At 35.7% G+C, this 16,560-nt stretch overlaps 1 protein-coding gene and 1 pseudogene across 1 annotated transcript; one reads left to right on the top strand and one right to left on the bottom strand.

The window, feature by feature from the left end:
- The first annotated feature begins 4,413 nt into the window (after positions 1-4,413).
- Positions 4,414-6,878, top strand: LOC120210714 (annotated as a pseudogene).
- Positions 6,879-7,295: 417 nt separating this feature from the next.
- On the bottom strand, positions 7,296-15,064 carry LOC120210704 (putative serine/threonine-protein kinase-like protein CCR3). Its single transcript, XM_039209406.1, has 5 exons — positions 14,815-15,064; positions 14,219-14,285; positions 13,190-13,388; positions 7,876-8,014; positions 7,296-7,726 (listed from the first exon to the last, which is right to left on the bottom strand). Exons 1-5 carry the CDS (start codon positions 15,062-15,064, stop codon positions 7,296-7,298), a joined length of 1,086 nt encoding a protein of 361 aa, XP_039065337.1.
- Between the last annotated feature and the right edge of the window lie 1,496 nt (positions 15,065-16,560).

Raw genomic sequence — 16,560 nt, 5'->3', positions numbered from 1 at the left:
AGCAACTTAAACAAACTTATTAAATCCATATTCCCAATTTTCCTTTAGGGGGAATCGGTTCCCTACTATGGGGGTATCGATTCCCTCAAGACATTCTGGAATTCTGTCGTTTGAAGGGGTATCGGTTCCCCTTGAATGGGTACCGATTCCCCTTGCCCAGAACTCATATTTTCAACCCGAAAATTACTTCATTTCCACTCAAACACTTCATATATCATCCCCTTTTCATTATTAACTCTAGTACACATACTTAAACCAATCTATATTCATTTATTTCCTCTTAAACCTCAAAATCCTATCTTCCATATGTAATTCAAGAATCATATCAAATTTTCTATATGTTCAAAATCAAATTCTATCACTCCAAATCTCTTAATTTAACCATTGACAAGTCAAATTTAACTTCAAATTCTACTTATCAATTATTTTCCAAAGTTTCATATAAAAACTCCAAATCTTTAATCTCTCTTAACCCCTCTATTCTTGATTTTTACTGTAACCCAAGCTTTCCTTAAGTTTATCCATCAACTAAAGATCAAAACCAAGCTTAAAATTCAAATAATAATCAACTAATAAAACTCTCACCTTTGCCTTGCTCTCCCACGCATGAAGAAGAAAGGAGAAGAGAACTCTGGATGTTTCTCCCATTTCCCACGTGTATATAATTCCTTAAATGATCAAATGACCATTTTACCCTTTATTTCCTTTAACAATTACAAAATAACCTTCTTCATATGTATCCAATAATCATAGAACTATTTCATTCTTCTATTTTAGTCATCAAATTATGAAACTTTACGATTTGATCACTAACCCGGTATTGAGGATGTTACACTTGGCATCTTTCTCGCAATGCACAAGCTAACATTGGTGACCCAAAATTTACAGCAGCATTCTCAAAATGCATGGCTTCCTGGTGGACAACCGAGGAATTTGATATTCAATGGCATTCGGTTGTTTCAGAATTCAACGTCGAAAAGCATCCATGTGTGATTGAGAAGGGAAATACTCGGCACTTATGGGCACAAGCATATCTAACCGATCATTTCTTTGCCAATATTCGCTCAACACAAAGGTGCGAGTCTATGAATGCTTCACTAGTCTCTTTTATTACTTATCATATAAACACATAATTCACTTTCCTTATTTCACATACCTGAATTGATTCTCTTATAATAACATACATTCATATAATATCATGTTAAAGCATGGATGAATTATGCATGAAATCACTATAACCATAATATATATATACATACATGTACAAGAATATAAAATCATAAATTCAACTATAAAATATAGACTTATCATAAGTATTGTCTTCATACAACTCTATCTAGAGTACGCACTCACCTTATCCTTGCTTGATTCTAGAACTTTCTCTCTCTCAACCGTTTCTAATTCTTCGATTGTTTTGGAACAGGGATACGTTCAATATCTACATAATCATACATTGATACACATCAGTATTCTAACTGTTATACTCTAATATTTCATTTCTTATACTAAAGGAAAATTCTATTTTCTATTTCCATTTGAAGAGGTATCGGTACCCACTATAGGGTACCGGTACCGCCCTAGTTGAGGGTATCGATACCCATATGGGTATCGATACCGAATTTACATTCGATATCACCATGGTATTGATAGATCCCTTAAGGTATCGGTACCTAAATTACATTCAATAATTTTCGTTCAAAGATGGTATCGATACCTTCTTTAAGGTATCGGTACCCTTGGTATCGATATTGTTCTTCAAGGTATCGGTACCCTTAAAATTCCTTCCTTAATTTTACTCTTGAGGTATTGGTACCTGTTGAATGGGTACAGATACCCCTTTGCCCATAATCACATTTTAAGCACGAAAATTACTTCATTTCAACACAAACACTTCATGTTTGAACCCCTTTTACCTACTTAACTCAAGTATACATACTCAAACACATTTCTAACCCTTAAACACATCTTCAACCTCAAACTCTCATCCTCCATATGAAATTCAAGAATTATACGAAATTTTCTACTTGTTCTAAATTCAATTTTAACACTTCATATTCCTTAATTCACTAATGACAAGCCAAATTTGATCTTGGAATCTAATTACTATCTCTCTATCAAAATTTCATTTAAGAACCCTCCATCTTAAATCTTTTCTATCTCCTTCATTCTTTGATTTTAAGATAACTTAAACTCTCCTTAATCTTAGTTATCATCTAATGATCATAATCCAATTCAGCAAGAAATTAACTAACAAAAGAACTCACCTTTCCTTAGCTCTCACGTATGAAGGAAAGAAGAAGGAGAAGAGAACTCTAGAACTTAATTTGGCCTCCCTTCCATTTCCACTTGTGGCTAATATATAACCTTCTTCAAATTAATTATTTTACTATCAAAATGACCATTTTGTCCTTCTATTCCTCCTTCCTTGAAATTTGATCCTACACAACATTTCCCATATAAGTCCTTACTCTATTCAATTATTATACTTTAGTCACCAAATTTTGAAGTTTAACAATTTAATCACTAACCCAGTATTGAGGATGTTACAGTTCCGGAATAGGGATACATTCAATATCTACATAATCATACATTGATACACATCAGTATTCTAACTATTATACTCTAATTTTCATTTCTTATACTAAAGGAAAAGTTTATTTTCCATTTTCATTTGAAGAGGTATCGGTACCCACTATAGGTTACCGGTACCACCCTAGTTGAGGGTATCGATACCGAATTTACATTCAATATCACCCTGGTATCGATACCTCCCTTAAGGTATCTGTACCTAAATTGCATTCGATAATTTGGCCTCTCTTTCATTTCAACTTGTGACTAATATATAACCTTCTTCAAATTAATTATTTTACTATCAAAATGACTATTTTGTCCTTCTATTCCTCCTTCCTTGAAATTTGATCCTATACAACATTTCTCATATAAGTCCTTAATCTATTCAATTATTATACTTTAGTCACTAAATTCTAAAGTTTAACAATTTAATCACTAACCCGATATTGAGGATGTTACAGATCCAAAGTCAATAAGTTTCGACATGATCTGATCTAATTGGGTCATTTTATAAAAAAAAAGGTTGGTTTTGGGTCAGTTTTTTTGAAGGGATGGAATTGGGTTCGTGGTTTGAATTTAATGTGAAAAACTTTTATCTGACCCGAGATAACATTATAATAATCTCTCACATATTTATGGATAATTTCAATAATATCACTTTGTATATACTTTTTTAATTAGGTATTTATTTTACCTTATAAACATAGTATATATATATATATGAGTTAGATGTGGATTTTTAACTAAAACCAAATTGAGTGAGACTTTCTTAAATCCGCAACGGATACGAATGAAAAAAAAATTAATTTTCAATTTAAATTCTAATAAGCCAAAAATTTGATCTGATTCGAACTATGACTATCTCTAATCATAATAACCTAGATCACAAAATATTTTAGTATTTTATACTATGATAACCCAATTTTAAAATTTAATTTAATCTAACATTTGTATTATATAAAACATTTTATCAACCAACTGTTTAAAAATAACTATTATTGTAAGTCACAATTCGAGAATGATGTATCAAAATTTTAAACAAAATATATATTCATGATATGATGAATGATATGTATCAAATTTTGAGAATGATGCGTCATAATTATGATATTTTATTAATTACAAAATCAAGTATTTTCTTACAAAATTAATTATTGTCCATTCGCTTATGGGTGTATTTAAAAAATTAATGTTATATTGTTAAGACATAAAATTATCACTGCATCTAATCCTTTTAGTGGTTATCTTTAAATGTGTCAAATGATGGGTTTGATCCCTTTATCGTACTTTAATTTGAAAATTAATATGTGTTTAAATTTAAAAACTCTAATTTTATTTTAAGAAACCATGAATTGTTATTTAAGAATTCTGAAAGTATGTACAAAAAAACACTTATCCAATGAAACACACCGATAGTGTTTTGAAAAAAAATCCTGTAGCAAAATAGTTATTGTGTTAATTATCTAGAGTAATTAAAGACACGAGACCAAATTATGACAAATAATAAGGATTATAGCTCAAATTTAAAATAATACAGGGTCTAAGACCATAATAACTTTTTATTTTTAAAGGGATGAGTCCAGTTGCTAATTAATTTAGTAGCAACACCATGTTTTGTACCAAACAATATTGAAAGACTCGCAAAGTTGACCAAGAAATGAGGAGGCAACACTAATATTAACTGCATCAGCCACAATGGCAATGCCTGGATTTTGCTGTTACAATAGTATATAAATATCAGCCTCTTTCAAACTTCGATGACTTGCCTTTTTATTTACTTAGAGAAGACGAACGTAAAATCAACAGAAAGTTTACCCGTCATTTTCTTCAGTGAAAACTGAGATGTCGAAGGAGAATTACAGGGTGTGCCTGTGTTGGAGGAGAATATTCAAGACCAGGGTCGTTGAGCCACCCGTTGATGTCAAGGATGTGTTTTACAGTATCTCACCAAGTGGAATGATGACAGTTGATGACCTGCTGAGGTTCCTGATCCAACATCAAGGTCAAAAGAACGCAACCATGAAGGATGCTCAAACCATTTTTGATAGTCTCAAGCATCTCAGCATCTTCCAAAGGAGGGGGCTCCATTTAGATGCCTTCTTCAGGTATCTCCTCGGTGATCTTATCCTTGCTCACCCTCCACCTTCAAAGGTAAACTTATTCTGGGTTTTTTTTAGAGGGATTAAGTCTCGTTGTTTCAATGAATTTAGAGTTCATTCTTATGGAAATTGGAAAGCTTGGTTCTGCCTTTGTTGTTTAGGTGCACCATGACATGAATGCTCCCCTGTCGCATTATTTCTTATTCACTGGCCATAACTCATACTTGACCGGGAATCAGTTCAGCAGTAAGAGCAGTGTTGAACCTATCAAAGATGCTCTGCTTAGAGGTGTAAGAGTAATTGAGTTGGATTTGTGGCCAAGTTCCAAGGGAAACGATGTGAAAGTTTGTCATGGAAGGTAAAAGAAACCCTTTTTCCTTTCATGAATTGATCAATTTTTTTATATAAAATTGATTAAAACCATGTGAAGTTGATGGATTGATTGAAACTTGCAGGAGACTTCTTCTGTGGGCCTCCAAAAATGTTTGCAAGCAATCAAGGAGAATGCATTTAAAGCTTCAGAGTATCCTGTTGTAATCACTTTTGAAGACCACTTGAAACCAAATCTTCAGAAAAAAGTGGCTAAGGTGAGCTTATAATGATAGATTCAGTATGGAAGTTTTACTAATGGCAACCTTGAAAAGTTTTTTCTTCTTAAAAACATGATTTTATTTAGATGGTCACAGAAACTTTCGGAGACATGCTTTACACTAACGAAACCGAACATTTGGAGCAATTTCTTTCCCCGGAATCATTGAAGAAAGGGTTTTGATTTCAACCAAACCCCCAAAGGTGTTCCAAAACACCGAAGGGGAAGGAGTTTCAGAAAATAGAAGTGAAACACAGACAAATGAACGTCAAAGTAGTAGCCAGGTGCCTTAAGAGTTCCTTATAAATATTAAACTTCATTGATGTAATGTTGACAATAACCGCTTACCTAATCGTCATTTATGATTTGTTAGTGGAATCCACCAGAAGAGGGAGAACATATTCCGGATGAAGACGAGGAGAAAGTTGTGCCTGAATACAGGCACATAATTTCCATACATGCAGGGAAGCTGAAAGGTGGATTAGAGAATTGGCTGAGTGATGATCCTAACAAAGCTAGGCGGCTCAGCTTGAGTGAGCAAGAGCTTCAAAATGCAGTAAAAACACATGGAACCAAAACTGTCAAGTATGTATAGCAGCCGCTGTTTAAATACTAATGATAACAATGAGATTTTAGTTATCAAATTCATTGTATTCTTTCTAAAGGTTTACTCAAAGGAATTTGCTGAGAGTGTATCCCAAAGACGCACGAGTGGACTCTTCTAATTACAATCCTTTTGTCGGATGGATGCACGGAGCTCAAATGGTTGCATTTAATATGCAAGTAAGACAATTCCAAGAACATGCAAATGCTTGCTGGAATAACTGTTATTCTCTACTGGAGCAATGTTTTATGTTTGAACTGTTCTTACCCTGGTTTCTCTTCTTACAGGGACATGGAAAGCACCTATGGATAATGCAAGGAATGTTTAAAGCTAATTGTAGATGCGGCTATGTGAAAAAGCCTGATTTTTTGCTGCAGAGGGGTCCGAACGATGAAGTTTTTGATCCTAGTGTGCCACTGGACGTCAAGACGATTGTGAAGGTGGATCAATATATCCCTAATAATAACTGCGTTATTCGGTTCCTTCACTTTATTAGCCTTCCATAGCTGAAACCTTGACGTTTTTCTACGCAGGTAAAAGTTATCCAGGGGACTTTTCTGGGGGAGGGTTGGCATCAGGATTTCCCCCACACCGCATTCGATTGCTTTTCGCCACCAGACTTCAAGACAAGAGTGAGACGATTAAAATTCTGTATGAAACATACTGATACTGAAGTGCATATGCTGTTTTTTCTGACTCACTTATCCATCTGCAGATTGGAATTGCTGGTGTTCCTGCAGATAAGGTTGTAAAGGAAACAGCAACAATGGACGATGAATGGTTACCTGTATGGAACCAGGTGTTCGAATTCCAATTAAGAGTTCCAGAATTAGCTGTGCTTCGGATTAAAGTTCTCGAGTCTGATACAGGGAGTTCTGATTTCGGAGGCCAAGCATGTTTGCCTGTATCGGAGTTGAGAACCGGGATTAGGGCAGTTCCATTACATGAAAAAAAAGGGAATAAATACAACCATGTAAGGCTTCTATTGAGCATCAAATTTGAGGCTCCCTTATGATATCTCACAATTCAGATTTGTTTCATGTTGTAATGAAAGTATCCTACATTGTATGCATAAACAGTGTTCATTAACATTTCTCAGTTCATTAACTTGGGACCATTTTGTCTGTAACCACTAATCTCAATAACCTTTAGCTTCAATACAACAACACATTTTCCCACTTTCAATAACCTTTAGTTTCAATGCAGCAACTCATTTTCCCACTTTCAATCTTTTATTGACATTTAAAAATATTAATAAAAAAGAACAAACTCGGAATTTAATCCAATTAATTCACGTAGAAAAATATTATTTAAAAGATTTGATCTTAACATTGAAAAATTCTGTTATGAAAAGAATTGTATGGACTCTTCTAAAAGCTTATTCCGAAGGAATGGAAATTGTTCTAGAAGAGAGACTAGCAGGGCTGTCCTGTTAAAGTGATAATGGTTTCTCCAAATTTGCAACAATGTCAATCATATTAGGCCTCTCTTTTCCTTCCAAATTCACACATTGCATAGCTGTATAAGCCATCAGCTCCACTGCCTCAGCCTCGTGAATCTCCGGCACCCTGACCATTCGATCTATCACTGCCCGGAGATCCCCAGCTGATAGCCCCGGGATTGCATACTCGACCACTGCCGTTGGCCCTGTCCCATCTTCTTCATTTCTAAAAACAGCTTTTCTTCCTGCCAAAAGCTCTAACAATACCACCCCAAAACCATATACATCACTTTTTGTTGTCAATACATTCGATACACAATATTCAGGATCAATGTATCCAATTGTCCCAACTGCCCTGGTTGACATAAATTCTTGATCATACTCGGGTCCCGTTAGCGATAGTCCAAAATGGGACACCTTGGCTGTCCAAACCGTATCCAATAGTATGTTCGATGACTTAATGTCTCGATGAATTATAGGCGGCACTCATAGTTATGTAAGTATTCAATCCCTCTTGCTGCATCTGATGAAATTTTGATCCTCGTTTTCCATGAATTTAAAACGCTATCACTCTTCTCAGTGTTGTCTTTGATATGCAAATGATCATAAAGTGATCCTTTGTTCATGTAGTCGTAAACCAAAAGCCTTTCATCGTTTTCTTGGCAGAATCCAACTAAGCACACCAAGTGCTTGTGGTGAAGCCGTGATAACTGTTAAAAGTCAAATAATTTAGGCACCAAATGGTGCTTTGTCAAAGTCAAAAATTAGGAACCTAATTTTTGTTGAAATTGGGTAATGAGATAATTAATTTTAGTCATTGTAATTTAGGGTATTTATAAGATTAGTCCTTAAATTTCAACTATAAATACCCCAGCTCATTTAGCTTCAAAATCATCCCAAAGCATTTTAGCTTTCTTCTAATACTAGAGAAAATTCAGAGAGTTTCTTGAGAGTTGTTTTCTCCTTTTTATCGAGAGAGAATTATCATTATTTTCTCCTTGGTAGATCGAGAGAGGTTGCAATTCCTATTTTCTCATAGTGAAATTCTTCTACCGTTACCCGTGGTTTTTACCCTATTTTATTTAGGGGTTTTTCACGTAAATTTTGTGTCTCTTTTTATCTTCATTTTTATTTTCTCAAATTATCAATTGCGATTTTGCTCTATCCGATAGCCGTCTTCCGCAACAATTGGTATCAGAGCCAGATTTGAGTGTGTAATATCTGCTTATTATCTTTGTGGTTGCCACCAAAAGGTGGATCCTCCAACATAAGAAAATAAGAAGGTATTACACATTCTTTGAGATTCTAGAGAACTATTCACGATAGTAAAATAGTATGAGCTATCAATAATAGAAGCTATGGCAACGAAATTTGATATTGAAAAATCCAATAGGAGAAATTTCTCATTGTGGAAATTGAAGATGAAGGTCATCCTGAGGAAAGACGGTTGTCTAGCAACTATCAGTGAAAGGCCAATGGATTTCACAGATGACAACAAATGGATCGAAATGGACGAGAATGCTATGGCAAACTTTCATCTAGCATTAGCAGATGAAGTATTGTCAAGCATCGAGGAGAAGAAGACAGCTACAGAGATATGGGACCATCTCACCAAATTGTACGAGGCCACACCGCTGCACAATAAAATTTTCCTTAAGAGAAAATTGTACACTCTCCGTATGCCAGAATCTACTTCAGTGACGGAGCACTTAAATACACTGAACACCTTATTTTCTCAGCTTACATCCTTAAGCTGTAAAATAGGAGAACAAGAACGTGCTGAACTTCTACTTCAAAGTCTACCGGATTCGTACGATCAACTCATCATCAACTTGACAAACAGTAATGTCACCAGTCTAGTCTTCGATGACGTTGCAACTGCTGTTCTACAAGAAGAAAATCGGTGCAAGAACAAGGAAGACAGACAAGTAAATCTGCAACAAGCAGAAGCGTTGACAACGATGAGAGGGAGATCAACAGAACGTGGCCAAAGCAGCAGTCACAAACATGGTAGATCAAAGTCGAGGAGCAAGAAGAATTTAAAGTGCTACAACTGTGGAAAGAAAGGTCACTTGAAGAAGGATTGTTGGAGTCTAAATAAAAACTCCAATCCACAAGGCAATACCGCAAACACTTCAGATGATGGAGATGCTCTATGCTGTGAAGCGTCAACCACCATGGAAGACAGAAAAAGATTTGCAGATATATGGCTCATTAATTCGGGAGCGACATATCACATGACCTCAAGAAGAGAATGGTTCCATCATTATGAACCTGTCTCAGGAGGATCTGTGTATAGTTGCAATGATCATGCCTTAGAGATCGTTGGTGTGGGAACCATCAAATTAAAGATGTATGATGGAACAATTAAAGTTGTTTGAGATGTGCGGCACGTGAAAGGCCTGAAGAAAAATTTATTATCCTACGGATTGTTGGATAATAATGCAAGCAAGATTGAAACACGAAAAGGAATCATGAAGGTGTTCCGTGGAGCGCTTGTGGTGCTGAAAGGCGAAAAAATAGCTGCAAACTTGTATATGCTGAAGGGAGAGACTTTGGTAGAAGCATAAGCCTCTGTTGCCTCATGTAGTTTAGATTTGGCAATGCTATGGCATCAGAAACTTGGACACATGTCAGAACAAGGAATGAAAGTCATTGTGGAGAAAAAGCTACTTCCAGGCTTAACAAAGGTATCACTTCTTTTGTGTGAGCATTGCATAACAAGTAAGCAGCACCGGTTGAAATTCAACACATCAAATTCTAGAGGCAAAAGTGTTCTAGAATTGGTTCACTCTGACGTATGGCAAGCACCAGTAACGTCCCTAGGTGGAGCAAAATACTTTGTCTCATTTATTGATGTCTACTCCAGGAGATGTTGGGTGCACCCTATTAAGAAGAAGTCAGACGTGTTTTCAACTTTCAAAAACTTCAAAGCGCGGGTGGAACTTGATTCTGGAAATAAGATCAAGTGTTTCAGAACAGATAATGGAGGAGAATACACAAGCGAAGAATTTGATGACTTTTTGCAGGAAAGAAGGCATCAAAAGACAGTTCACAGTGGCGAACACTCCTCAACAAAATGGAGTGGCAGAGCGGATGAACAAAACCTTGTTAGAAAGAACAAGAGCAATGTTGAGGGATGCAGGCCTAGAAAAATCATTCTGGGCAGAAGCAGTCAATACCGCCTGTTATTTGGTAAATCGAGCTCCATCAACGGCAATAGAGCTGAAGACACCAATGGAGATGTGGACTGGAAAACCAGCTGATTATTCAAACCTCCATATATTTTGGAAGTATAGTGTACATGATGTACAACTCCCAAGAAATTTCAAAGTTGGATCCAAAATCCAGGAAATGCAAATTCTTGGGGTATGTTGATGGAGTAAAGGGGTATCGCTTGTGGGATCCCACTGCCCGCAAAGTGATCATTAGTAGAGATGTTATCTTTGTAGAAGATAAACTACAAAGAAAAGAAGAAGATGATCGCTGAAAAGTCAGAGACTACTCACATATATGTGGAAAAAGAGTTTGAAGAAGGAGATTCTTCTGAAGCAGAACCAGCACATGATGAACAAGAACCAGAGAGTTCTGAAGCTCCAACAACTCGTCAATCAGATCGTGTGAGAAGACGTCCCAATTGGCACTCAGATTATGTTATAGAAGGTAATATTGCATACTGTCTTTTAACAGATGACGGTGAGCCATCAACATACCAGGAGGTAATAAACAACTCAGATGCTTCACTGTGGATGATGGCGATGCAAGAAGAAATCGAAGCCCTTCATAAAAATAATACATGAGACCTTGTGCCACTACCACAAGGAAGGAAGCCAATTGGTAACAAATGGGTCTTCAAAATCAAGCGAAATGGTGACGATCAAGTTGAGAGGTATCGTGCAAGATTGGTGGTCAAAGGATATGCTCAAAAAGAAGGTATTGATTTCAATGAAATATTTTTCTCCTGTGGTTCGACTAACAACAGTTTGAGTAGTTTTGGCAATGTGTGCTACATTGGACTTACATCTAGAGCAGCTAGATAATAAAACAGCTTTTCTTCATGGAAATCTTGAAGAAGAAATTTATATGCTCCAGCCTGAAGGTTTTGAAGAAAAAGAAAAGAAGAACTTGGTTTGCAGGTTGAACAAATCTCTGTACGGTCTAAAGCAGGCGCCGAGGTGTTGGTATAAGAGATTTGATTCTTTCATTATGTGCCTTGGATACAACAGACTTAATGCAGACCCTTGTGCTTATATCAAGAGGTCTGGTGATAACGATTTTGTTATTTTGCTGTTGTATGTGGATGACATGTTGGTTGCAGGACCCAACAAAGTTCATATTGAAGAATTGAAGGCACAACTGGCTAGGGAATTTGAAATGAAGGACTTGGGATCAGTAAACAAGATTCTAGGGATGCAAATTCACCGAGATAGAAGTAATAGGAAGATTTGGCTTTCACAAAAGAATTACTTGAAGAAGATCTTGTCACGATTCAACATGAAAGATTGTAAGCCAATTTCTACCCCTCTTCCTATTAACTTCAAATTATCCTCCAGTATGAGTCCTAGCAGTGAAGAAGAGAGAATGGAGATGTCTCGAGTACCGTATGCATCAGCAGTGGGAAGTTTAATGTTCGCTATGATATGCACAAGACCAGACATTGCACAAGCAGTGGGAGTGGTTAGTCGGTACATAGCGAATCCAGGCAAAGAGCATTGGAATATTGTAAAGAGGATCCTCAGATACATCAAAGGGACCTCAAATGTTGCATTATGTTACGGAGGATCAAACTTACTAATCAATGGTTATGTAGATTCTGACTATGCAGGGGATTTGGATAAAAGCAAATCTACTACAGGATATGTGTTAAAAATTGTTGGTGGAGCTGTAAGCTGGGTTTCAAAATTGCAGTCAGTTGTGGCTACGTCCACAACAGAGGCATAATATGTGGCAGCTACACAAGCCAGTAAAGAAGCAATTTGGTTGAAGATGCTATTGGAGGAGCTTGGGCACAATCAAGAGTATGTCTCTCTGTTTTGTGACAATCAAAGCGCCTTGCATCTAGCAAGGAATCCAGCATTTCATTCAAGGACAAAGAACATACGAGTTCAGTACCATTTCATTCGTGAAAAGGTGGAAGAAGGAAGGGTAGATATGCAGAAGATCCATACCAAAGACAACATAGCAGATTTCATGACGAAGGCAATCAATGCTGATAAATTTACCTGGTGTCGATCCTCCTGTGGCCTGTCAGAAACGTAAGCAACATGAAGGTACAAGGTAGAAAGAATGGTGTGAAGATATGATTATTCCAATCAAATCTTCAAATGGGAGATTGTTAAAAGTCAAATAATTTAGGCACCAAATTAGGCACCAAATGGTGCTTTGTCAAAGTCAAAAATTAGGCACCTAATTTTTGTTAAAATTGGGTAATGGGATAATTAATTTTAGTCATTGTAATTTAGGGTATTTATAAGATTAGTCCTTAAGTTTCAACTATAAATACCCTAGCTCATTTAGCTTCAAAATCATCCCAAAGCATTTTAGCTTTCTTCTAATACTAGAGAAAATTTAGAGAGTTTCTTGAGAGTTGTTTTCTCCTTTTTATCGAGAGAGAATTATCATTGTTTTCTCCCTTGGTAGATCGAGAGAGGTTGTAATTCCTATTTTCTCATAGTGAAATTCTTCTACCGTTGCCCGTGGTTTTTACCCTATTTTATTTAGGGGTTTTCCACGTAAATTTTGTCTCTTTTTATCTTCATTTTTATTTTCTCAAATTATCAATTGCGATTTTGCTCTATCCAATAGCCGTCTTCCGCAACAATAACCGTGATAACAATGCTATTTCTGATTCAAAAGCAGTTTCTTTCTCTTGGAAATTTCATTACCTTTGCTGAAGTTTCTCCTCTTTTAATGACGACTTCACGACCGTCCGGAAGTTTGCCTTTGTAAACAACCCTGAAGCTCCCAGCACCTATCTTGTTTTCCATGGAGAAGTTGGTGGCATCAGTAAGTTCTGAGAGTGAAAAATGTTGGGTTTTCTCTGCACGTCTTGATGTTGATGACCCACTTCTTTCACGTCCTAATCTTCATGAGTTGTTGCGTCTGATGGAAAATGAAGTTTCAGGTGGGGCAATGGTATCATTATTGTCCCCAACGGTCGTAATTATATTGGCCACCTGTTTTTTCCGACCTATATAATTACGACCCATACGCAGTAAAAAAAACAGTTGTGGACAATATAATTACGACCGTTGTGGACAATAATGATACCATTGCCAATATCATTATTGTCGTAATTATCTTCGTGAGGGTCATTTGAGAGACGGTAGTTTAGTTTCTAGCTGTATCCATTGAAGAAGAGTACTAAACCAACTTTCGTACAAGTGTGAAGCATGTGGTCCTATGAATTAGGTGGTGTTGGAGGGTAAATTTGGTGATTCAAACCTTGAGAAAGGTTATTTTATCAATATTTAAGTATACAAAAGGTGTTTAACTTATTTTTTAATTTAGTGCCTAACGTTTTGATGTCTAACGTTTCATTCCATTACTCAAAATTAATCAAGCCGTGACAGAATTTTAAGTATGGTCGTTAACTCATTTAAAATACCATCAAACATATTTTTTAATATTGAAAAATAATTTCTGAAAATAAGAAATTAATTAAAATAGATTAATTGAAAAATTAAATCTTTTAAATCAGTTTCACTCTCTTCCCTTTTAGAAATGAAAAACAGCTTATACCGAGAGAAATTACTGTATACAACATCAATTCTATCTTTACAAAATAAGGAAAGAAATTTGATGCTCGGCAATTTTCGAAGGGACTATACAAGAGAAACAACATATAAGGAATAAATGAAATATAAAAGGAATAGTCAACCTTGCTGATCTTCATTAGCTCTTCCTTAGGAAACCTGGCTTCACTTCTTTGTGTAAGGTATGTTCTCACTGCATTCCTAATAGCATTTAGATGCTTCCATACTGACAAAGTAGTGATGCTGGCAATGCAAACTATTCTCAATTTCTATCACTGTGAAAATACCGCATGTATCCCATAAGAATCGAGAAAGGAATCGATTTTTTAGTTCGCTTTGGGTAGTAATAGATTCCGCATTCCTCAATTGCAACAATAAACAGGAATTATAAATGTTACTTGCAAATTTTTAGATTATCCAAAAGGAATGGGAAGAGAGGGAAACTGATTTAGAAATTTAGGGTTAACGGATAAAAGTTAAAAGGTTTAATTTTTTTAATTAATATATTTTAATTAATTTCTTATTTTCAGAAATTATTTTTAATATTAAAAAATATGCCAGGTTATATTTTTAATGAGTTAACGGTCAAATTTAATAGTCCGTCACGGTTTGATCCGTTTTATGTAACGGAATAAAACATAAGACATCAAACTGAAACAAAATAAACGTTAAATACTAAACTAGAAAAACTAGCATAAGTTATACACCTTTTGTATAATTAAGCCTTTTATCAAACATATGATTTTATTACAAACCATCTGTATTCAATGAATTCAACCCTTTACCCTTGATCTCTTTGTGATTTATGCCCGGCATGTCCACGATAAACACGTAAGATGTCGGGTACTCTATCACGTCGGCTGGAGTGGCTGCCACGGCCTTTGCATCTCGGACATAGGCTCGAGACGGGTTGTTTCGGGCCTTCTCTTGCTCCTCGGGGATGTCCAGCATTTCTTCCAGGATTGTGAAGACTGGAGAATCGAAACCAAAGCTATTGAAATCCATGATTCAACCTCTAAATATGTAGTAAAAGGAAAAGAAATAACAAAAGGGAGTGGGTTGTAGGAAGATGCTTTGGTATGGAATGTGGTAAATTTTAAGATGATTTCGGAGTGACTTGTAAGGTGTTGAATGGAGTAGTATATATAATAGGAGAAAAGCGAAGAGAGACGAGAGTTCTAGACATTGACGTGCTGTCTAGAATTCCCATGATCATGGGGCATGCTATGCTTGGAATTCTGAAGAAAACACGTAAAACGTCTATAATTTTCTCCTCCTTTCGAATTATTTCTTAAGGACCCATTTTCCCATGCAAGATAAATGGGCATGGATCGCACTCAAGCCCAAATCTCTGGATCAAATTTGCATTTTGCAGTGATTACCCAGGCTAGAAAATAAACCCACCTTGGGCAAGCTTGATCAAAGCCTAGTATGAAAGTGTTGTACCCAAATATGCTTTTGATTTTATAAAAAGTGATTTTCACCTGTAAACTTCATGTTTTACTGGAAGATCGAATATGTTGGGCAGTCGAATCCATCACTACCGTTTCCCTTTTATCTAAACAATACATCATCTTTTCTCTCTGGACATATTAAGAGGATTGGATTATTTGTCTGATTTCTTCAACTTGATTATTATTAAAAACATTAAGAAATAAAATGCTTCAGCTGTAAAATAATTACTATCTATTTACAGTAATATACTGTTTACATTATTAGATGAAATGAATTTGAATTCAACCGGATTCATGATGAAGATGTGTTAGGCCCACAAACAGACCCATTAAATCTTTCATAATCTTTTCTCTTCGATTTGGGAACAAATGGTGTCACGTCAATGATCAAAGTGCCTATCTTATCGTTAAAGTTGGAACCAAAAACAAACGAAAGAAATTAATACCCCGTTGCTTTGCAAGCTAATGGCCTGTCTACCCCCTTCCATATTCGATGATGATTTACTCGAATTTTTGTTCAAAGTCAAATCACTTTATCATATCCCCTTTGATTTTCTTTAATCTAATTTTTTTAATTTGTATCAGAATAAGTGTTTTTTTAATAGTTTAGCCATTGTTTGTATCTTTGATTTATCTATTTGGTTATATTATTGGAAGTTTAGGGTTGAAAAGTATTTTAATTATGTTTTTTTTTCAGTAATAAATATTAAATAAGACATCGTAAATTTGAATATAGGTATTTGTATCGGTGAGAAGCGTACGTGAACACAAAGAGAGAGAAAGGAAGGAAATACGAAAATGTTGTGCTTGTAAATTTTTCCTTAATCCAAACCTAATTTGTTGATTTACCCTGTCATTAACCTGTTAATGGCAAAATATAGGAATTTATATTATTTTATGACTAAAAGGTTTTTTTTTTGGTGGGGGTGGGGGACTACCATGTATGGTGTGGATAGAAATGGCAAAGATTGTTTGTTGTTTGGTCTGCCCACAAAACAGAACAAACTCAATGGTAAATGTCAATATTTTTTTTCAATGGTGTCCCCC

This window comes from Hibiscus syriacus, unplaced genomic scaffold (genome assembly GCF_006381635.1).
Source record: "Hibiscus syriacus cultivar Baekdansim isolate YM2019G1 unplaced genomic scaffold, ASM638163v2 tig00000715_pilon, whole genome shotgun sequence".
In the NCBI taxonomy this organism is placed as follows: domain Eukaryota; kingdom Viridiplantae; phylum Streptophyta; class Magnoliopsida; order Malvales; family Malvaceae; genus Hibiscus; species Hibiscus syriacus.
The sequence above is the reverse complement of the archived record's forward strand: the minus strand, read 5'-3'. Positions and strand labels throughout refer to the sequence as shown.